Source organism: Paroedura picta, chromosome 1, assembly GCF_049243985.1.
Source record: "Paroedura picta isolate Pp20150507F chromosome 1, Ppicta_v3.0, whole genome shotgun sequence".
NCBI classification, from domain to species: Eukaryota; Metazoa; Chordata; class Lepidosauria; order Squamata; family Gekkonidae; genus Paroedura; species Paroedura picta.
In genome coordinates this window covers 151,381,145-151,405,838 of record NC_135369.1, presented here as the reverse complement: position 1 = coordinate 151,405,838, position 24,694 = coordinate 151,381,145, and the positions used below count along the sequence as shown (strand labels likewise).

The 24,694-nt window shown below is 41.0% G+C and overlaps 1 protein-coding gene across 1 annotated transcript; it reads left to right on the top strand.

Moving 5' to 3' along the window:
- The first annotated feature begins 1,391 nt into the window (after positions 1-1,391).
- LOC143823051 (elongin-A-like) lies at positions 1,392-24,661 on the top strand. Its single transcript, XM_077308856.1, has 11 exons — positions 1,392-1,540; positions 8,154-8,210; positions 9,925-10,037; positions 14,477-15,173; positions 16,576-16,672; positions 17,568-17,735; positions 18,357-18,454; positions 19,648-19,828; positions 20,029-20,131; positions 22,011-22,141; positions 24,285-24,661. Exons 1-11 carry the CDS (start codon positions 1,406-1,408, stop codon positions 24,341-24,343), a joined length of 1,839 nt encoding a protein of 612 aa, XP_077164971.1. The 5' UTR covers positions 1,392-1,405; the 3' UTR covers positions 24,344-24,661.
- Positions 24,662-24,694: the final 33 nt, after the last annotated feature.

Sequence of the window (24,694 nt, the reverse complement as noted above, 5' to 3'; positions counted from 1 at the left end):
AAATGCCCTGGGAATTGATGTCAGTTGGCACTTTTTCAAAAACCAGTGAGGTAGAGAATCTTTTCATGACTACAGTCATGTGCTCCCAGAGGAAGGATGGGGGAGAGAGATGCCAGTTTGGCTACAGAATACATCATATACTCATTCCACTTGAGAAACTAACACCTTCCCTGTTCTTATAGCTGGTTACATTTTCTCCCCTGAAAACTTTTGTGCAGCCACATACCAGGCAGAAATGCAACAGGTGCTGCTCTTAGCAAAAACATTGGGGGACATTCACCTGCTGGATGCATAGTGCACATGCAGCCGTTAAAGGCAATGGAATTCTGTCAGAAAAACAAACAGCAGTCTTTTATTATATATACAACAACAGGTCACTGTAACATAATAGAGACAGTCACTAGGATAAAATATGCAAATGAAATTCTAGCAATAGGAATCATAGCCGAGGATCCTTTCAGGGGATTGCAGACCCTACATTCTTACAGCCAACAGATAGTGAGGATTACATTAGTATAAGGTAGCTGACATTTAAAAATTAAGCAGGGCAGGTGGAACTCAAGTAGTAGAGAGGCAGAGTGTGCAACAAGGAATCAATGACATTGACAGTGATGGGGAGAAGGAAAATAGGTTCTCATAATGGTCAAGCAGTGCTGGGGTGGAAAAGTGGCAGAGCTTGTAATAAAAGGCTTCGTAAACATTTATTTTGGGATGGGGCACCCTCATCCACCCAAGCTTCCAGTGTCAAATTGAAGAATGTGTTAAAGGGAACAAGTGCTTTATCATTTAATACTTTCCCTTCAGACAGCTTATAGCAATTCTTACAACATCCCATCTTGCTGTTAGATTTATAAATATGATTGATATACTACAAATATGACCATTTGAGGAACAGTACATAAATTGTGCAGAAATAAATTGCATTACCATCTGGAAGTTTCTCATTAATAGAAAATACAACACGAATCTGTTCTATTTACTAATGTCATTCCTCAGACAATGATATTAAGCAAGACGCTAGCATAATAGTAAAGTGATATCTCAAAACAGAACCAGGCAAGGATGTTTCTTCAGAGTCCAAAGGCCCAGAAACATAACAATAATCAAAGGCCTTCTGAGCCTATGCAAATTTTCAGTCCTGTTTGGCTGTTTCTAGATACCAGGCACATAGTTAACTCAGTAGGCCACATCTGTAAGCCAACAAGTTTTCCCAGTGAGAAATTTTCTGAGGGCTGATGGAAAGTTTTGGCGGGTCCGAGTTGTGCAGCTTACTGGTAGGGAAGCAGCAGAAACACTGTGCCTAAAGTCTCCTCTTTATAACTTTTACCTCAGTATTGAGGGAGAGAGGCTTAAGGAGGGAAATCGTCAGCTGTAAGAGGCCTCAGCTGAAGTGAGCCCTATTCCAATGAGATGTGCTTCCACAGCTGGCCTCAGTAGGTGGTGTCCAGGAGCTCTGCTTGTGATGGCAGTTCCTGAGGGAGTTTTGCGAAAAGTCTTAAGACTGAAAGAACAGCTCAGCCATACTCAAGACCCCCCAAAGGTATTTCTAACAATATGAACAAGGGTGTGTGGGGAAGGAAAGTATTTATTGAAAAGGTTGTCTAGTTGTACTCAGATGGTGTATGTAGTATTCTTGTCTGGAGTAAGAATTAGTGTCTTGTAGGAGGTACTGTCTACGGCCAACAGGCAGTGTTTACGTAAATGTTTCTTAACTGAAGCCCCTGGAAATGTTAACAAATTAAAAGTTAATCAGCCAGACATACACATAGGGTTGCCAGCTCTAGTTTGGGGGTGGAACTGAGAGTTGGTGGGATTTAGGAGCAGGGAGGGACCTCAATGGAGTGTTATGCTATGGAGTCCACCCTACAAAGTAGCTGTTTTCTCCAGGGAAAGTTTTCTTTTTTGCCTGGAGATGAGCTGTAAAACCAGGGGATCCCCAGTCCCCACCTATAGCCCTATATGCACATTAGGTTTAAATTTCTTATCTTTATTTTCTTCTTGTCTTTTTTATGAGTCTATTTTCCTCATCCAACCTATCTTCTCTGATTTGCGCTTGACCCATTGGTACTCTGCTTTGGACTTGGCACCTCTTTTCAGTGCTAAGGCTTGACTTTAAAGTGCCTCTGAATCGAGTACTTCCTTGTTTTAGGAAAGAAGAGAGACAGTACAGTGCAGGAGGATAGAGAAGGGCCATTGACAACAGGAAACTGAATTTCTAGTCACCTGCTCTGCCCTTCCTTCAGAAAGTCTTGGGCAAAATGTTCTTCTGCCAATCTGACCTTGAGTCCTTACAGGGTTGTTATGAGGAAACTATTGTGAGCAAAGGCAGGATACATATCTGATAAGTTGCTTGTTCCTTGTGATGCAGAAGATACCCTCTAGGACTTTGCACTGCCATGTCTTTATTTCTTTTTCTTCAGGGAAGTGTGGGATGAAGAAACTATTATTTAACTATTATTTAATGTGAACAAATTGTTATGGGGATCAAATTGAAATTCCTTCTGCAACACGCTGTCCTCTTTCCTGCCAGCATCATGCTCTTTGTTTGCATAGCATCCTATCTTTCCCTAGGCTAATGCCAAACAGTACTGTCTTTACTGAAGATTTAGGAATGGTTTCATTGGGGTTGGCAGTGAGTATAGATCAAATGCTTAGTTCTATTACCTTAGTTGACCGGAGTGCCTGCTTTTGAACTGGTATGGAATTGTTCAGAGCCAGACAAGCATTATCCAAGCAAATACTGGGCATGTTTCAGTACAAAACAATAAATTCCACGCTCAGTAGAACAATGGCATGGAAAGCTCATGCTCTTTGCAAATGTGGAAGTGGGGACTTCTGTTTTTGTTTGTTGGCATCATTCCCATTTGGAATGTAATGTTCATTGAAAAGGAAGTTTCATTCTCAAATAGGGACCAGGAGTCATGGCAGTAGAAGAAAAATACTTCTGTAGGCCAATTTTAAGTGCGTTTCTTTGGGGGTCAATTCACACGTGCCTATCAGTTGCTTGATTTATCATTGGTTGATTAGTCTGTGACAAAGCGTATGAACAGTTTAAATTGAAAAGTATGTACCTAAAATGTGAGTTCCATCAGCGATGGCTCTTTCAACTTGAACAACTTGAGTGACCATCAAGTGATGATTACACATGTGAGTACCATGCCTCAGAAATTTCACTCAGATTTTGTGCTTAGGAATGAAGACATTCAAGTTAAGCGTGGCCAAACTGTGTCTCTTCAGATGCCCATGGACCATCATTACCATGAGCTCCTGCCAGCATACAGTTTGGCCACCCCTGTGATCTCCTGTCCAGAAAAAATGAAAATATACTGGGCATAAAATAGCAACCTCCCAGAGAAGACTGATGTGCAAGATCTGTGGGAAAATTTAGTCTGTATTTCTTGGCTGTCTTTTCTTTATGCTCCTTTCCATTTATTGATATTGTGTTATGAAGTAGAAGAAGTGTTGGGTTTTATACCCCACTTGTCACTACCTGAAGGAGTTTCGAAGCAGCTTATGATTACTTTCTCTTTTCTTATAAAGAAAGCTAGTAAAATATTGTCTTTTCATGCACACATTCTAGAAAACTCGACAAACTCCACCCACAACTAGTTGGGAGCCCAAGTCGTAAAAAATTAAAAGTTGTGCACTGGGCAAATGGCAATCCTATCAGCCACATATGATTTTTGTGTACTTCTGGATTGCAGGTGCTGCATGATTTGTACATGAGAGAATCTTTATTGTGTGAGACTGTTGCATTTCTGAAAGTCACATACATCTGTTCACCTGTACCTGCTCGTCATATAAATGCTCCAACAGTGCAATCCTTGGCAGACTTACTCTAGTCTTAAATTCCGCTAGCACATGTTTAAGCAGTCAAACAGACACGCTCCCATAGTATAGCTAGGATGGGGTCAGTTACCAGAAGGTATGCTGCTCCACATGAATCTCTGATTTGTACCAAGGTTTTTAAAACAGATATTTAACTTGCAGGATTTCCGTGTAAACAACAAAAGCTTGTTTATATGAGGAAAGGTTCTTTTTACATTAACTGGATGCCAGTAACTACTCCAGTAGAACTATGAATCACCACAGGGATGCCAGCTTGTGAAGTCTGGTTTAGGACTTTCCTAGAGATTTGGGGAAGAATCTGCGGAGGGTAAAGTTTGGGGAAGGTGCTCAGCGAGGGTGTGATGCCAGAGACTTCAAAGCTGCCATTTCCTCCAGGGGAACCTATATCTTCATATGTTAATTCTGGCACATCTCCAAGCCATGACTGGAAGTTGACAATCCAAACCTGCAGCAACCTCAAGTTTTTTTTAGGGGTCACTACTTAAACGATTCCCCGCCATTACCACCTGTTAACTGAGCTTGAAGAAGAACTTCTAAGGGAAATCTCTTTTTCTAGAGAGAGAATGGGACGTTCATGAAATGTAAGCAAAAATGTCTGAACTTAAAACAACTCACTCTCTTCTTACTTGGGTCCTGTGATTCTGGTACTGTCAGTTCAGACACTTGGAACCCTGAAGTATTCTAGAAATTCATGTTGTGAGGAATTTATGGATTCTTCCATTCATTTCCTTAAAGCCCTGCTTGGCCCTGGCAATATGGCTGCTTCATTTGGAGAAGGCACAGCCTAATAAATGCTCATGGTGCTCTACATGTGGGTTCCATGCTGCTTCCAGTACAGGTGTACCATGGCCCCTGGGTGTTCTGCACTGATACAAGGTTTTGTGCTCTCTTGTGCTTCGGGAATGTGAGGTCAGACTTCTCCCCCCCCCCTGCTCCCAGTCTAGCTACTAGCATCTACACTGCCCATTTATAGTACAAAGTAAATGGAGCGGTCTGTGCTGTGGTATTCCCATACATAGCAGCTGATCTCATTGCAGACTCAGCTATTCCATGCTTTCTAGATAGAGTGCAGGCAAAAGGCACTTGCCATAAAAGGATGCCCTGGGAATCTTGTCTTATTCAGCTTGCTAACACAACTAGCAAATCAATATAAGTTAAATCCCTGGCTGTTAATAGTAATAGGAAAGGATTTTCCTAGTCTACACAAAACTTGGTAGAGGACACTGCAAGTCAGGCAGAATACCATAGAATTTAAATATTGTTGCCCAGGAGGGGGGGAGATATTACTAGTTGGGAATAACAGAACAAAATGTATTTTGATTTAAATCAATGTATTGATTAGCAAGCAGGATATAACAGTTCTTTGCATCCTCATCCCTGCCTATCTCTTGGTGTGTGTTCATAATGAGTTTTTGACCGGAGGGCTACTTTCAGTTGGGGCAAGGCACCCCAAGGAATCTTCTGCCAGATACTGTTTACCACCTGGCCCTCTTTATTTAAATGATTTTAAATATATATACAGAAAAGGTAAGGTGACAACTTGAATACCTCACAAATGTAATTGTGCTTTTTGCCCTAGGGATTGGCAATCTGGACCCAGGTGGCAGCCTTCAGAAGGTGAAGTCAAGCAGAGGGGCCACCATATGCTCACCTGTTGTGTACTTTGACCCTGGGTGGATGAGGAACTGTTTTCAGACTAATCTTGGTTACTGTCCATGCAATGTTTACTTGGAAGCTAGTAACAGACCACGACTGTAGGAAGGAAGTTTTTAGGATGTAGGTCTTATACTTCTAAAATTAAAATGCCATCTGTACTTGGAACTTTCTGCCGTCTCCAGGAAAGTCTTATTTATATACTAGAGCTAATTAGTATTTCATACTTGCTTGCGCAGGCACTGCAAAGGCAATTTCATAAAGGAAGCAGTGATTCTTTTTAGAGCTCTTCAAAGGAGTTTGAGCAGTTTAAGGAATATGAAGAAGCCTTCAGGATAACTTTAGGTGTTGCCCTTGCCCCCGGCTTCTTTTTTACGTCTGATGTTGTATAAATTCCCAGGCTTGCTTTGCTTCCTGCCTTTTAGCCATGCTTTCTTGAGAAATTATGTGGAGACTTTTTCTTATGAAGAACTGCAGTGCTTTTGATGTAGGTACAGTCCAAGGAGCCAATTAGAAAGATTGTTTTCTAATATTCCCCAATTTACAGGAAAGGGTTATTTCTATACAGAAATATGGTTCAATGTACTTTTTAGTTTGCTCTCTTAAATGTTTTTATGAGTCTCAGGGCATCGCTGGAGGACATATGATAGAGAAGTCTCGGTGAGTCTGGTTGGTTCCTAGATGGGGATTTCTCTTGGAAATCTTACACAGGCCTCTTTGAATTCTGTGATGGAAGAATAGTGGGATATAAGTGGAATTACTGTATTTATTTGACATTGGTGACAGTTCTGGATCACCAGGTTCCTGCTATCTATTTCCTGCAAATCGACAGTCCCTCCTGTTCAGAGATCATCTAGGTTGAAAGGGGAGTTTGTCAACCTCCTAAATTGGCCAGGTGCAAATAAATAACACTAAATTCCCCCCCTCCCCCAGTTTCTTACTACAAATGGCTGGAGAGACAAGAGACCAAAAAGGCCATGGAATAAAAAGCAAATGGAGCATTGTTGTTGTTTGTTGTTAGGTGCAAAGTCGTGTCCGACCCATCACGACCCCATGGACAATGATCCTCCAGGCCTTCCTGTCCTCTACCATTCCCCGGAGTCCATTTAAGTTTGCACCTACTGCTTCAGGGACTCCATCCAGCCACCTCATTCTCTGTCGTCCTCTTCTTCTTTTGCCCTCAATCGCTCCCAGCATTAGGATGGAGCATTAGGATATTGTTTTAACCTTTTATTAATTTAATACTGTTTTTTTTAACCAGAAACTTTTATTATAAATGTTGTACACCGCCCTGAGTCTGACCAGAGAGCCTGGTCTATAAATTAAATAAATAATAATTAACACTAAATAATAATCTATATGAATCTTGTTGGGGTTCCTGATTCAGAAGATGCAGTGTTGGGGAAAGAATGGCCATAAGCACCTGTAAGGAGGCATGCTTATACAGGCAGTTGGCATTTTTGTCATTGAGAGGCTGAAGATTAACTTACCAAAATGTTGCTCTGTAATACCTGTGAGGTGCCCATAATTATTCTGACTATAGATACACTGATATCAGATGGCTTATGAACTTTACATAGTTAGGCAAAATGGTCTCCTCTTTCAAGGACAGGGTCAATAATGAGGGATGATGGAAGGCCATTTGGCTTATGTCTCAAAGGGGCCTCACACTTATACACTGATTTTTGGGGGGTGTTTGATAATCTATACAGCTCATTTTTATGCACTTTGTGTGTCACTGTTTTTTATTTTTATTTTGGTAACGGGCCCCAGAATCTGGAAATGTACTAGAACTCTCTAGACTTCCGACAGACCTTGACCCTTGATATAGATTAAATAGGTAGTAACGCCTGGCTCCATTTTGATCCTGTGAGTACTTGGAATTCTGACTAAGGATGGTGTGTGCAACCACAAAAAGGCTGTTGCAGGAGGTGGAGCCAGCCCCAGAAAGGCAGCAGGTGAATTTATGCACAATCCTAATAGTAGATAATTCAACCTTTTGGACAGATGCTCTGTTTAACATGATGCCTCTAAAAATAAATGCATTGCTTAAAAATATTTTCTTCCACACACTTTCAGCCAAACAGAAAAGATTCCTGCGCTGTGGTAGCAGATGCTGCCTAAGTAACTTTTAAAAAATCTGCATAGCCAATCAGAAGTCCTGCTGGGCAAAAATCCCAGCTGAACCAGCCCGTTTCTCCAAACACTTGGCAGGCATCAGGAAAGGTGTCAGTGAATGCCGTGGGGGATGCCTGATATAGTTACTACATGCTTTCTTGGAATCTGCTGCAGCCAGATATCTAGGGCAGTGGCCAAAAGGAATATTTTATGCAGTTTTGATATGGCTAGCTGCAAAATCTGAGTTTTGTTTTTTGTTTTAGCTAGCTATAAAATGTTGAGGAGAGCTTTTAAGTTAAAGATTTTGGGATGCTGTGTCTTGATGCTTGAATGCTAATGCTGGCATGGGTCTACCTGCTTGCCCATTACCTGTCCAACCTGTTTATGTAACTATTACAAACAGTGCCATTTGGGTCTCTAACACTGTCTCCACACAAGGAAGCAGACTCTGTACAGCTATCCTCAGCTTGCTTACAGTTGGGGAAGTGCCACATGATACATTAGGAATAACGTATGGACTATTTCTGTTACAGATTATGAAAGCCCTTAAAGGACTTCAGGTTTTGGAAATATCCCTGGAGATGCTAATGGTAGGTGAGGAATATACGTATACGGAGGCTAAAACTCCTTCAGAAGAAACGGCCAAACCGAAAAGGAGAAAGTATCTAAAAACAAACAGGTTCACTTATAAATAGTAATGGCTATAAACAAATCTACTGTGAAATAAAACTATATGTTGTATTTCTTGGATCCAAATCACTCTGATAAACCATTGCTCATAAACAGATATTTACGGCAAGGTTCACATAATGTAATAAAAATACCAGACAGGGTTTCAATATTTAGCATGTTTCCAGTGTTCTTCATCAGCAGACAAAGCTAAAAGAAAATAAAGGTTACAATCATCATAAACATATAATATTATAACAATAATATAAACAATCATAAAGGCATATTTTCTTACCGGGTGTAAATTGGATAAACCCTCCCACAGGCAATTAGCTCAAACCAGGGTAAATTCTGTGGAAATCAAGCAAAACATTTATAGCTGGTTACCCCAATAATGTAGTATAATGTAGTAAGTCATAAATACTTCTTATCAGTGACCATTGGAGTTACTCCTAAGCTGCTATTGTTTCCTTGATTTTGGATACCTTCAGAAGAAATGCCAATTGCACACATTGAAAAGATCATGTCTTGTACATTCATAGTCCTGCATGTACAGTCACAACATTGGCCTAGTAATTATTGTCCATTCCTGAAGTTGTTCTTCCTGAAGAAAAGGAAGACACCTTCCACTGTTGAATCCTGAAATACAAAAGTACTATTTTTGTTTTAAGTGAATTTCATGAGAAAAGTCTTGGGATGCCATGCTGAGGTAGAGTACAAAATACATGTATGATGCAATGAATTTGACCTACACCTGCAAATCCTGTTAGTTGCTTGTCACTTTAAAATGTGCATAAGGCCCATTATTGGCCATGTGAATATTTTAGAATATATGCCTTTTATGTAAATCTGAGCAACACATGTGCATCATATGCTCTTGTATCGATTTTGTTAAAGGTTTCAGTGCCATGAAGAGCTGGTTTACATCCAGACTAACATTTCAGTGGGCACAAGTCTTCTGTCTGTAAACATGATCCCCCCCCCCCGCCTCCCCTACCCCAAGAGCATTTTGGCAGGAGGCAAGGAAAGTCATGCTCTGTAGTTGGAAGTGCTTGTGCCCACTGTCTGGAATACAACAGATTGGACCCAATCATCCACAAGCAATACACATGGTACTAGTTCACAATTTTAATATGTATTCCGGTACTGCTGAAATATTTATATTTAAATGCAAAGCCATTTTTTTTGTTGAAAGAAATGGGAGGCAATTATCTCTTTGCACTCTGGGGCATCTTTGCTCCCCCCCCTCCTTGTAGGCTGCTGTTCTAGTCCATAATAATAGCTCCCTTGCTTTTTCTCTTAGTCCAATGTCACCCACCAGTGTTATGGCAGTGGGGAGTTCGCTAATCTCCTGAAAAATGCAATGGATAATGACAATTTATGTTAGCTCTTTTCTTATCAGACTATAATGTCAGAGTGCAGCCCTCATAAGCAGAGTGATAAGCTATGGAAAGCTGGCTAGATGTTGACTTTTATGGATCACATACCAAATTGTAATTTGATCAAAACAAATAATAGCAAACAAGATCTGCGCAATTAAGTACAGAAGGCAGGGGGAATAGAAAATCTTAGTAAGAGAAAATTATTTATTCGGGTTGTGTATGTCTTTCTCTTCTCCCTGTTTGTTTCAACTAGGAAACAGGAGCCGGGAAAATAGTAAACCGTTTCAGAAAACATCCCACTGTTGGCAATCTAGCTAAGTCCCTCATAAGTCACTGGAAAAAACTGGTTCCTCAAGGTCATGCAAGGTATGTGAAATCTGAGGGGCTTTACGCACCGGGATCTTTGTAGCAAATTGGTCACTGAATGAAAAATCGCCATTTAAAATAGTGGAATTCGTCGTTATGCATACCTGCCTTTGTAGTGGAATCCAGTTGCGTTTTGTAGCGTTTCCCACAGGCTTCCGGTCTCGGCAGAAATCGCTAGAAAGGAAGCGCTATTGCCGAGCTCATCCCGCCCCTGGCCGTCAAGCAGCCAATGGGCAGCCGTTAGCATGCTCCCAAACAGCCCCTTTCCCTTTAAGAAAGGTTTTTTTTTAAAAAAAACACACCCATTGTAACGAATCTGTGTAGATTCGTTGCAACGGAGAGACCCATCCAGCTGCCTGGGGTGTTTGACCTGTCATTTGATTGTTGTCAAGCTGCCTCCGTGTGAACCCCCCCCCCCCTCTCACGGGCCCGATTTTCGGCTGAATGACTGTGTAAAAAATAAAGTGACTGCTTAGTAGTGTGCTTAGTGACTGAAGTGTGCTTAGTGACTGAAGGGGAGGGACTGAAGCCGGGGAAGCCTTTGTTTGAGCTGTCATTTGATCGTTGCCACGCTGCCTCCGAGTGAAAAAAAAAATCCCCCCCTCCCCCCCCCCTCACGGGCCCGATTTTCGGCTGAATGAATGTGTAAAATGTGTGTGCTTAGTGACTGAAGGGGAGGGACTGAAGCCGGGGAAGCCTCTGTTTGAGCTGTCATTTGATCGTTGCCACGCTGCCTCCGAGTGAAAAAAAAAATCCCCCCTCCCCCCCTCTCACGGGCCCGATTTTCGGCTGAATGAATGTGTAAAATGTGTGTGCTTAGTGACTGAAGGGGAGGGACTGAAGCCAGGGAAGCCTCTAAACTGAAAGAGGCTCGCTGGTGCGTTATCCCCGCTCGCTCAGAGAAAAAAAAATGGCGAACAGTTCGCCGGAAGTTTGGAGGACAGGCTCAGGAGGAGGGACTTTGAAGAAACCGCAACAATGTTAACGCACAGGTCTTTTTCGCTAGTGTTGCAGATTGGTTGCAGGAGTGTATTGCTTTCCGGAGGGTGAATCCACTTTTGGGGATTTCCCTGAAAGCGCTACAAGGAAGCGCTTTTTGCAGATTGGTTTCAGGTGTGTGGCAGATTGTCGACGACGTTGTGCAAAACAGCAAATCAGTAGCGTTTTCAATTGGCAACCATTGTGCTATTTTGAAGGCGTGCAAAAAGCCCCTGAGACTTAGTCTAAACTGTTTTTGTATGTCTTTTCCTTGTTATTTAACTGATGGCCAATCTTTGAGCAGGTAGTTTTAGGAAACCCCAAACACATGTACTGTTACTTGTCACCTACAAAGATGAAGATGAGGCTGGATAGTAGTGCTGATTAGATAGCTAACAACATGGAAACGTATTTTGTTTTAGATCAGTGGTTCTCAACCTGGGGGTCGGGACCCCTTTGGGGGTTGAATGACCCTTTCCCAGGGGTTGCAGCAGGGTGAGCAGCTTGGCCGGGGGGGGGGGGGCGTTGCCACAGTTCCTCCTGAAGGCGCCGACCAATTTATAGACAATTTATAACCAATTTATATACGATCATGAACTATGGATCTTCACGCCATGGGTCAGTTTTGGTTTAATTTCTATGAAAGAACACTTGCATAATTTTATGGTTGGGGGTCACCACAACATGAGGAACTGTATTAAAGGGTTGCGGCATTAGGAAGGTTGAGAACCACTGTTTTAGATCATTGCATCTCATCCAGATTTCTCACCCTGGCTAGCCTGATGGCATCAGGTTTTGGAAGCTAAGCGGGGTCAGCCCTGGTTAACCCTTGGCTGGGACACCACTAAGGGAGCCTGGGTTTTCTAGACAAAGATGAGCAGTGTCAAACATTCCTCTAAATGTCTTCTCCCTTGAAAACCCTGCAGGGTTCCCATAATTATCCCATATAATTTTTTAGGTTGCTGTTTTAAAGTTAATGGAAAATGGCAATAAAATTTTCAACCTTTTAAAAGATAAAGACAAATAAGATGGATAAAAGATGAAAAATGGCAATTGACTCAATTATATTTTCGAAAATGTGGAGCCAATTCTCTCTCTGTTTTCTGCAATGTTTGAAGTGCTGCAAGGACTGTATGCGGTATACATTTGTTCACAGCTGATTCCTCCTTTCTGATGTCCCAGAATAAAGTTACATACTATTTCAGGGAGATATATATAAATTAAATACTAGTTCCCCAAGAGACTCAAAGAAGGCTACCTGACTATGAGTTAAATAAAGTCAAAACTATATGCTCCAAAGCTTCATGAGACAGATGCTATAAACCTTGAGCCATACATATTGGATCCTCACTTTTTAGCCAGAATAGGAGGAACTTGGCAGTTAGAATCCAGTCTTCAAAGTATTAACCATCATAATGAATAGCAGATGCTCCGCAGAACATTCACTGCTGCCCTCTGCAGGAAACGCCACATTCTGGATGGGCTTTTTCCTAAGAGTCTATTTCTAGAGCAACAAATAGGGATACCGTTCCCCAGGGGGGACCTGGGGATTCATTGGAATTATACTTTATTTCCAGGTTAAAAAAATCAATTTTCCTATAGAAAATGGCTGCTTTGGAGGGTGGATTCCATAGCATTCTATAATGCTAAGGACCCTCCCTGCCCCAAATCCTGCCCATTCTCAGCTCCACCCCAAAGTCTCCAGGTGCATTTTCCTACCTAAAGCTGGCAACCGTGGCTGACCGGCTACAAAAATGTGTAATTGACTCAGTAAACCAGCTATATAGCGTTCTGCACAATCTTACCTTTTCAGAGTTCTGGAATATGCATCCACCTTTTAGTTCTGGGCAGCTCCTGGATGTATCTTGCATTAAATTGGGTATGATATAGAAGCAGTCCCTGGAGAACAGTGGGCAGAATCATGCTTATGCTATGGCTGGTGCTGTTATAAAGTTGGTGGAAGTCAGTGGCTTAACTATATTTTTCATCATGAATAAATAAAAGGCTGCTTAACTTGTCTTCTGCTTTTGTAGTGATTAAGAGTGGCAGCCTCTAACCTGGATAGCCATGTTTGATGCCCCGCTCCCCCACATGCAGCAACTGGGTGACCTTGTCACAGTCCTGATAGTTCTGTTCTCATGGAACAGTTCTGTCAGAGCTCTCTCAGCCCCAACTTCCTTCACAGGGAGTCTGTTGTGGTGAGAGGAAGGAAATTGTAAGCCACTGTGAGACTACTTCTTCCTCCTCCTCCAGATTCTGCCTGTCCTTCTTTAGTTCACTGAGACAAAGTATGAGAATTTTAATCAATATATTGATTGGGAGGAAAGTGGAAAAAATATCCAGTTGTTTATTCTTCCAGTTCTCATTCTCAGTATCTGTGTAGTGTTTGGTTGGGAACGCAAATACACAGAAGACCAGACTGACTAGGAAACTATATTCCTTCAAGTGAAGATGCCTGCCTTCTAATATTGAATCAAACTTATTTTCATCTTCCTTGCTACATGTAAACAGGTGCAAGAGCTGAGCAATCCTTTTGAATGATGAACTGTGACAAGTGGACATCCTAAATTTAATGGCAAACCTCTATCTTCAAGGCAGTCATTGCATTACAATATATTTGTAATGCAAATATATTTTGAGCCTTTGGGGAGGGCAGTATATAAATATAATAAATAAGTAAATAAATAAATTTACAATACTTTTACATTTCATTCCCTCCTTTAAAAATGGAAAGACACTTCAGTTGAGCTTGTCTTAAGCTACAGAATGCTGCTCAGAACACGAGTGCTAACTTGCATGCTGATATCCAAATGCTTAAGAGATTCCTGGGTCAGAAACAAATGAAAAATGGAACTGACTAATCAAAAGGTGAGATCTTTGGTCAGCCAGTTTTCAGGAAAGGAAAAAAGAGATCACAAGGACTCCGATCTTTGATGGAATTTGGCTTGCTGCTTAGAGGTACTCGAAACAACTTAAAGGTAAAGGTATCCCCTGTGCAAGCACCGGGTCATGTCTGGCAGACTCAATACGGGGATGCGGGGTGGTTTGCCATTCCCTTCTCCAGTCATTACCATTTTACCCCCCCAGCAAGCTGGGTACTCATTTTACCGACCTCGGAAGGATGGAAGGCTGAGTCAACCTTAAGCCAGCTGCTGGGATCGAACTCCCAACAAATTAGGAACCCATTATAGACTGCTTTCTTCTAATCACCTTCTATAGGAAGCTGTTCTTCTTCTTTGAGAAGTCTTCTTTGATGCTTTTATTGGCTTGATAATGTTTGTTTGAACGACTGTGTTTTATGTGGAATACTGCTAACTATTCAAGGACCATGTGTGGTCTTTTGATAGTAGTGTGCAGCTGATAGTACCTGGAAGTGATGTCCTATTCCCTTCTACTTCAAAATGAACTATCCTGTCACCTCCCGTTAATTAATTCCTGTCTCTTGCCTCTTGAATTTTCAGTGAATCTACCAATAGAAAAAGTCTCAAAGAAAAAGAATCCTCAGCTAAAAATAAAAGGAAACTGAGCTTGAAGGAAAATAAACGTTCAGAAAAGTCTCAGATCTCCACATCAAGCTGCAAAGCCCTTCCTTCATCTGACAAGAAGGAGAAATCTCACCTAAAAGATAAGCAAGGAAATGAGGATTTTGGTGGCTCCCTCAGGCACCCAAGTGAAGAGCAAAGCAGTAATATTTGTCAGAATTCTCCTGGAGGCCTAGAAGCGAATCATTCCAAGCACATCAACAAAGAACATAAAGGGAGAGACAAATCTTCAGCAAAGCACAGTTCTTCTAAAGCTATCAACAGAAGTTCAAATAAGAGCCATTCCTCTCCAGATGAAAGAAAAGACTCTTCATCTCTAAAAGCAGAAAAATATGGTAAGGCCAAGCTAACAGACATTGAGTTGAAAGGAACACTCAGGCTTAATTTACGGGCTAAAAGCCCTGGCAATGAAAATTTTGAGCCTCCCACTATGTCTTTTGAATCATACCTTACTTATGACCAATTTTCAAGCAGAAAAAAGAGGAAGGCTTGCCCTGCAAGCAAGCAGGTTGTGAATAGTAACTCCATTTCTGAGAAAAGTTTGGCAGTAGCCTCTGATGAAAAGGAAGAGGAGGCATTACACTCAGACTGTCTCCTAGAAACTCCCACAAAAAAGGTAAGCAAAAAAGTGAACACTAATTGTATTCATGTGTGGGTTTGTTTTCAAACTTCATGTGTGATTTTCATGTGGGTTTTTTCAGTCCGTAAAGGATAACAATGGTTGATATTTTCTCTGTGTATATATATCTTCCTCAAAGATATGTAAACTTGCTGGTCTGGAGTCTAGAACTAAATATCATTCTGTTTCCTTCCCTTCCAAAAGATGGCATGATGACCAACAGCCTAAATAGCTTTAAAATTAAAAATTAGAAATGTCATTGAGAATGTCTACCAACAACTTAATATCCATAAAGGCTAAATGAAGCATCCATATATAGAGGGGCAATATATCTGTTCTGATAGGGAAAGAACATTGCCGTGTGAGGACTCAAAGGATTTCCGCACCCTTTAAAAGTAGTGAAATGCTTACCTTAAGTAGTCGTTATATTCTGGCCCCTCCACATGATGTCCCCAACATGCAGTGCCTGGGCAGTAAACAGCTGGCTACATCCTCCGTTTTAAAGCGCTAGTTGGTGAATCCCAAAAAGTGGAGTCACCAGTATATGAAACACTACCTATAGGAGAGCAACTAGCAGACAAGCAAAAAAATGTATGGAGGCGAAGAAGCACTATCTCTGCCTTCAATGTCCCAGCCATGCACCTGCCTCCCTCACCCTTCCCCAGGGACGGGAGTTGTTTTTTTTTTAACTGCCTGGAGCAATAAATAGATGTACAAGTGTGCAGACAAAGCCAAAAAAAAAATCCCCAAAACTTGTAGCACAAAGCATGCCTCTCTAAACTCCCCCCCCCCCAATTAGGAACGAGATTCATTTTTAAAAGAAGCAAGACTCGTGATTCAATAAGGGGTGGCAGTAAAGAAGCACTATGCATCTATAATTAGATGCATGGGTGTTTCAACTGATAAGTATTGAATTAAAAAAATTAGTGGGCATTGTGGGCCTTTTAAAGCATGGAGAAAGGGGATTGGCTACCTGGCTTGATTGACAGGCGGAAGAGAGTTGCGTATAAACCACGTTGCTTTCTTCCGCCATTTCAAGCAGGCATGTAGAAAGGGAGAAGCGTGAAATGGCAGCAGAGAAGAGCGAGACATCAAAAAGGTGAGGAGGGTCCGGGAGGCACAATTATATTTAGTGTTATGCCATTCAGCTGGCGTAACACTATTTTTAACGATGTGCGGAAATGCCTTCAAAGATATCTGGCTGTTCATTTGTCACTTGCACTTAAATAATAGAAAAGAGGGCAAAATAGCAATTCCATTAATATTCTGCATTAAGTACTTTATCATTCAAAGTACAGAATGGCAGAATGTCGGTTTTAATTGTTTCAATACTGCTTACAGCAAAATTAGTCAAAGTATGGATATGGGAGAATAACAGCACTTCTGGCCCTGTTTCTAGGCCAAGACATCTCTCCAAGACTTGCTGAATACGCCACTACCTAAATTTTTGCCAGAGATATCTATATCTTCTCCTCCCTATGCTACAGCGTTCAAAGGTAATGGAGTACAGCTGGTTAGCTGCTTTTACACTGGTCTCTGCAAATTCATCGATTAAATAAGGGTATCAATTCCAAGAACCTAGTGGAGACGAGCCAAACAAAACATTACGTTGTGGAATCCATCAGGAAAGCTCCCATAACTTCTCTGCGGTTGCTTTAAAGCCCTAGTTCAGCCTTTCTCAACTTTTTTACCATTGAGAAACCCCTGAAACATTCTTCAGCCTTTGAGAAACCCCAGAAGTGGTGCAATCATGCAGAATATGGTTGAGAAGCAAAACGATGTACATGCCCACCCAGGGCCCCTCTCCTCCCCACCCCCTCCAGGCCTATCATTGGCCATTTTGAGAGAGCAGGATGATAGAGAAATATATGGTCATGTCACCTGATAAATGTTTAACATATTGAAAAAAATATATAAAAATTAACTCCCACTCATTCAGGAAACCCTTCCAGGGTCATCAAGAAACACCAGGGTTTCCCAAAACTCTGGTTGGGAAAGCCATTTCTAGTTAGATATATGGATTCAATCAGGCACAAATGTGGTTTATTGTCTTTCTTGCATGTTTGCCAGTCCCAGAGATGGATCCCCAGACAATTGGGATGAAATGTGCCCTATATTAGGTATTCTCATTATGACTGGGGGTGGTGGTGGTGTTATAAATGCACCATTCAAAAAAGTAATTTTACATCCTCACCAGGAGAAAAATTAAAACAGCAAGAATGTATTGAATATTGAAGGAAAATGGCCATAAAACTGGGACTGAAGTATAGCTTAAGGAGTGTGCCTGATAGGCTTTGGAATAACCAGTCACATATAATCAGAAGGGTTTTCAGTATTTAGAACTGACATAGCAGGGGATTGATTATTATTATTTTTTGCATCTTTCTATAGCTCCGCCAGCTGTGACAGTGCCTCAGCACACATGTGATACAGTCCAGTTCACAGGACAAAGGCTAAATTCCAAAATGCAGGTGTACTCTGGCTCTAAAGCCATCTACCTTTCAAAAATGCTAACTCTCTACGAACTGTGCATCCGTGTACTTCAAAACAATATCAGTTGTAAGTACTTGTGAGGCTTGGCTTACTAGTATGGTCTTAGGCCTTTATATGTATGTTTCCAAACAAAATGCCTATATTTTCTATATGAGCAACAACATTGGCTAGTGCTTGTATAAACGGAGCTACAATTGGTTGAAAACAATGGCAAAACTCCCGTTAGAAGGAGAATGACAACCTTCCTCTTTTTTTGTGTTATGTACTTCATTTATACCCTTAGTCTAGAACCAAGAAGTATCATTGTTTTCTCCAATTCCAAAAGATGGCATGATGGACAACAGCCTAAATAGCTTTAAAAAAAGAAACTTCATTGGGTATGCCTACTCTAAATGCCTGAATGCTAAATGTAGTATCCATATAGAAACACAGTACATGTTTTCTGATAGGGAAAGATCACTGCAGCTTATATTTTTCTTATCTATTTTACCCTCCCAACAACCCTGGGACGTAGGCTAGGCTGAGTGTGTGTGACTGGCACAAGGTCACCCAGTGAGCTTCCATTACCTGGGTGGGGATTTGAATCTGAATCTTCCAGATGCTCCCAGTCCAACACCCTTAACCTCTATACCACACTGGTTTGTATGGTGCTAGCTGACTGCTTTTTTACTCTTTCTTTCTTCATAGCAATACATGAAGTAGGAGGAGTGCCCTTTGAAATTCTTGAGCCTGTGCTGACACGTTGTACATCAGAACAGTTGTTTCGAATAGAGAACTGCAATCCAGTAAGCTGTTGTTATTTTTTTAATGAGCCTTTTATTCTTTGGGAAGAAAAATCCAAGGCCCATTCACAAACTAGGTTGACTCGTTGTTAGGCTAGGTGTGTTCTTAGTGTCTATCCTGCAGCAAATGCAGAGAATCTCCTAGGCTGGCATGCAACCCTTCAGAGAAGAGATTAGGATTTTAGCATATCACCACAATAGACTGAAACTGAGAGTATTAGGATGAAATTTCATACACTGCTGTAATGACAATGAAAGCTACTGCCATTGTCATTCTGTTGCCATTTGGACTGCCTGCATTTGCTGATATGTGCCCTTAGTGGTTTCCACATGGATGTTTTGTTTCATCTGGCAGGGGTGGCCCAGGGGTGGCACCCAGGTGAATGACTTTGCTGCTGCTCTCTGATTTGCAGGGAAGCTGCTGCCAGGTTAAGTGCCAGGCCTTCTGCAGTGGCAGGAGACTTCCTGCTACTGCTCCAAGCAGCAGTGGGGGGGAAACACACACCATTAAGCCAATGGTGCAACGTGGAAGGGAAGTCAGTACTGTCTAGGATGTCTATTTCTGGTGCCCTAGGTGAGCTCTGGGTGTTCCTAATGGGCAGGCTGACCCTGCCACTCTGACTTCCTCACACCAGTGTTGCTTTAAGAGTATCCACACTGTGTAATTTCCTAATTGTACATTTTCCTGGCTTTTGTCAGTTTTTCTGTGTTCTTTGCCAAACGAGGATTTATATGATGGTTTTTTTCAATGTGTCCGTCCCCTTATTGAATTTGCAAGAAGCTCTAAGTAGGCAAATTCCTAAGAATGTTTAAATGGTCTTGTTCCTGTGCTTTTCTTTAATGTGTTAAATGTGACTTTTCCCATCCCCCAAATCATATTCTTAGCATTCTTGTGTGCAAGAGAACATGTGTGAATCAAAGCTCCTGTCATGGAGTGTGTTTATTTCCGATCTATTTAAAAGAATCAAGGTGGGGTGTAAGGGAGAGCAAGGCTGCAGTATCGTTCGAAGAGGATTTGATGGGCAGGCTCAGCTGGTTGTACAGGTTAAAAGCTGCACACTGGAATGTTTGCTTCCAGGCAACTATGAAAAGGATTGTTGCTTTTGTATTTCTTTGTATTTGGTAACCTTAAGACACTTTGTATTTCTTTGTATATGTCAAAGTGTCTTATATACAACTTTGCTTTAAAAATACAGACATTTATTGAACAGTCTGACCATTTATGGAAGAAGCACTGTCAAAGGGACTTTAGATACGAACGGCCCTTGGAATACGAACCATGGCGTGAAATGTACATGAGGGTCTTCAATGAAAGAGAAGAGAAACTTAAGTCTCTTACTAGAAGCATTCTTTCGACTCAGTCAGAAAAACCTAAAGGTAAGACAACCATTATCAAGCCATGACTTTGAAGATTTTGTTTTGTTTAACTTAAAAACTTCTCACCTGCTCTGAAAATAAGGTACATCGCTGGTGGTTTTGTTTTTCCTTGGAAAGGTTAGAGGCGCTTCTTCCAGATATGACACTTAGATTTTAAATTTTTTTAAAAGAGCTCAGTTTGTTTCTGTTTTAAAAAATAGGCCGACAAGTTAAAATGGCCTTTGTGCAATGCATGGCGAAGACATCCAGAAAAGGGCGACATCAGCCAGAAATCCATGGAACAACTGGCTCCGTTCACTCCAAGTAAGAACCTCAGCAACTTCTGTAGTGTGCTCAGGATAATGGTGGCAGGCAACTAGGGTATAGTGAGGTGAATCCAACCACCTTCCAAGGAGTCTTCCTACAGTTTAAGGCATTCTTCCCTTCACCTTGTGGCTCTTCCATGGGAGGAATAATCCCTTGGGTCAGAGGAAGGCTTCAAACTTTGGGTCATGGTGTGGGTAAGACTGCAGCGATCAGAGTTTTGGACGGGAGAAAGCCATCTTCATAAATCTTATGGTTAATCTTAGGTCCATCCCACTTTTAGCCTAATATTGTTGTGAGGGTAAAGATGGCGAAGGGGAGAATCCATCCAGAGTTCCTTTGAGAAGAAGAGTTGGTTCTTATCTGCCACTTTTCTTTACCAGAAGGAGTCTCAAAGCGGCTTACAATCACCTTCCCTTTCCTCTCCTCACAGCAGACACCCTGTGAGGCTATGGCAAGCCCAAGGTCACCCAGCTGGCTGCATGTGGGGGAGGAGTGGGGAATCAACCCCAGCTTGCTAGATTAGAGGTCAGCGCTCCTAACCACTGCATCAAGCTGGCTTTCAGAAGAACAAGAGACAATGTCATCAGTAGACAAGAGATACTGACAGAAAGTTGTAGGAGGAGGACAGGAGTAGATGTTCAGTACAGAATTAGCAAGTGGGACAAGGGTGAGAGACCTGACTCCTTTGTTTGCCATTGCATCTTCTTTCTACTCCTGAAGCTTGGTTAAGAGAAAAGCAGCTTAGAGGAAGGATTACAAGGAGATGAAAAGGGGGACCAGTGGAGAGGTTCAGCACTCATCTCCTCCTTGCCACTTGTCTATTTTTAATTGCTTCCATCTCATGAATTACAGCTCTTTGAGTTGTGATCTTCATTAGGGGAATGCAGTTCTGCTGCTGTCCTGCCCAGTTATCTCCTGAAATTGACAGAGAATGGCATTTGTAAACTCATCAGGGCTCTGAAATTTAAGGGCTTTATATTGGCTTTCCCCAAACATTTAAACATTTGGAGTCCATCTAGACTACAAAGGTTGAAGAGTTTCTTGGGAGAAATGAAAGTTAAGTCCTCCTTCATCTTTCCGACCTCTCCAAGTGTGCTTTTGCATTCTCGTGAGAATACAATCCCCTCATTTTCGTATTTTACTTCATCAGTGAACTTATTTCTTAAGTGTTTTTTTTCAAGGATACTAACAAAGTCTTCAACACACTACCTTATATTTTATATTTTAAGCCATATAACGTGTCTATTAATATCAAAGGTCCATGAAGGTAACTATCTTATAAATGGGGTCATAAGATAGTTACCTTCATGGATCTTTGTATTATGGTACAAACCTAAAGCAAGTTTGGTGTAGTGGTTCAGAACAGCAGCCACTAACTGGGAGAACTGGTTTTGATTCCCAACTCCCCCACGTGCAGCTAGCTGGATGACCTTGGACTAGTCACAGTTCTCTCAGAGCTCTCCCAGCCTCACCTGCCTCACAGGTGTCTGTTGTGGGGCCAGGTAGAGTAGGTGATTGTAAACTACTTTGCAACTCCTTCAGGTAGTAAAATGTGGGGTACAAGAAACAGCTCTTCTGTTCTTCTAAAGATAGTCAAACCATTGACTTCTATGGACTCAGAAGGCTATCTCAGCTGAGGCCTGTGCTGTTAATATCTTCTATGCAGATGATGAACATGAATGAGAATAAAAGAAAACAGATGCTCTCCTTTATACTATTGTGATTCACATGAGTATTAAATATTCCATTTGATTTGCTAACCTTTTCCCCCCTATATGTATGGGTTTGCCCATTCATAAATATCCCAGTAAATCTTATCCCTTTTTAAAAATGCTAGTTATGCTTGCAATGAGTTTTCTATGTTGCTCTGGACTAGGAAGAAACATCCAGAAAATGGAGAAAACAATAGCATTTCTCCAAGCTCTAACAAAGGCAGCAGTGTAGCATCTGCTAGTTCTTCCCCTTATGCAACTGGAACAAACCAAGATGGGAAAAAGGCATCCAAAAGTAAGTTTAAGCAGCTGTTTTCATCCTTTCTCATCAGGCTAGTAAGTGGTATCATGTGATCTAAAAACTTGTGTTTTTTTTTTTTGTTGTGGCAATAGAAGTAAGATCATTCTGGTAAGTAAAATCTGTAAGCGTTATGCCTAGCTGATCATTGAGATCCTCTAGTCCAAGAATATTCTGTACCTTATTGTCCACTTAAGAATGATCTGGTCTTGTAGTGTAATGCCTTGACATGTGACATGAAATATAGGCAAACTTAGCAAAGCTTACCTGCTGTTTAGCCTCCTGGCTGCTTCACCTAGTTTGTCCCTTTACCATTCAGTCAGATCCTTATAACTCTTATCTTATTCTCACAAGCTAATTCTGTTAGCTGGCAGCCCCCCTTCCCATTGAAGGAAAGTTCAGTAGTATAGACACTTATTAGAAGCACATTGTCTGGCCACATATGACACTAAAATGTCAACCAGATCATAAGTGCCCAACAGGACACAGACATAAATGACAGTCTCCGGGACAAGACTAGGTATATGGTTTAGTGAGAAATAACAGCTGACCTGCTGATGACTTTCTCCACCCCAGAAAGATGCATAATTTAGGACCACTGGTTTCCCAGGAATTTGTGACTAATCTCATCAATCTCCCAGTCTCACTTCCCTGACATCTGCTCACCTTAATTTAGCAATACTTAACAACTTTCCCAAACTTAATAGCTTTCCCATTTGGTTAACAAGAACCATTTAATGCTTATTGTTCACCTCAAGTAAAGCAGTCCCAGCCATTGTCTATTTACTGGAAACCCATCTAGGTTTCTCCTGGATCATTGTGTAATTCTGGAGATTCCATTTGATCATTGTTTGGGGGGCAAACACGTCAGCATTGCCCTTGGGAACATTTTCCCTGTATCAAGAGACCTGGCCACCAGTGCTGTGCGCACATCCTTGGTCCCATATACACACCTCTACTTGTGTGTAGACTTCCCTTCCTCCATGAAACACTGGTCATTTTGTTGCTGACTCTGTGGCTTCTCCATGTCATGACTGGAAATATTGGCTTCTGCCCAATATTCTCTTTTTCCTCCTTATTGTCTTAGTCAGCCTTGTTTGTGTCTTCGATGTGTTTCTGTGTGTTTGCTGTACCCCTTTAATAAAAGGCATTCCCAGTTGAACATCTGACTGGTTATTGCATTTAAGTGAACAACCCCTATAAACACTGGTGGAGATCCTTCTTGTTATGTCTCCATTAAAAGCTTAATTTCCCACAATAAATTAGACCACTGATTTGGGTAACAGTTCTTGCTTCTCTTTGCCTGTCTCCTAGTCTGAATTCAACCTGTCTGAACACTGGGCATCCAAACCTAGATGTAATAATCACAGCCTGCTTGTATGTCACTCCTATAGTTTGTCCTCAATCAGGAAATGTTTCTTATAATACGTCAACAAAATTGCAGTTTTGTCTGCTCCTGTAATCGAGAAAAATCATCAAATCTCTGTTGTATTCAGCAGGTCTGTCATGTTCCAAGAATATATGAAAGTCCATTACATAGTATTTGGGTTCATGAGGCCTTTTTGGTCATTCTTTTTATCATGTGAGTTGACCAGTGTGGTAGTGAAAAGCTTCTAACAGCACACTTTTCTGCTTGGTTATTAATTTGAACATCGGACATCTGTCCCATTGCAACTTCTAATATATTTATTATAAAAGTAATATTTTTAGAAAGTGATTAAGCTCTTAAAATCCTACTTTAAGAAAATACTTTGAATGGCTTGCCCTTTTGCTCAATTGTATTTTTCAGGTTTAAGTAGTAGCTTTATATAAAGCTTTTAAATGGTTAGATAATTTATATTTCCCTTATCAGAAAACTAACCTTGCAAATAAAGAATATTATATATGTTAAAGCCTATCGGTGAACCAATTTCTGCTTTCTAAAATTGCTGCACTGTATCTGACCATTTAAAATCTGTTGTAATTTGTAATTATATCTCCCAATCTTGTGTTTATTTCTTTTCTAGAAAAGTTAGAATACCAATGCATTTCATTACTGTGTACTTTCCCAAAATCATGTTCCATCCAATTAGTTGGACCAGTCCCATCTAATTTCCTTTTAATAAGTCACTAAATTGTATTTGTTCTGTTCTTAACACAGAAATTGCTCCAATTATGAGAAAATCTCTAAGAGCCTTCAAAAGTAGAGCTGGACCATGATAAATGAACCCTTTGGACCCAAAATCAAGACCTTCATGCCATATTAGATATTACTATACACTGGTTCTATGGAGATATGAACACAGCTTGTATATGTTGTTAAAACACTTCTAGAATACCATTTAAAACCTTATTGAAACTATTAACTTCTGTTAATTATGAGAATACTTTTGTTTTATTCAGTATTAATTCTTAAAACTGTCATTTTGGGTTACTTTAGAATCATGAAATATGTACAGCTTTAGCTTTGTTGAATTTACTTCACATGGTGCTCCTTGCCTTCACTGAATGTAATGCAAAAAATAAAATTAAACTTGTGTGGCAAAGATTAATCTTTGAACTTCATTGGGA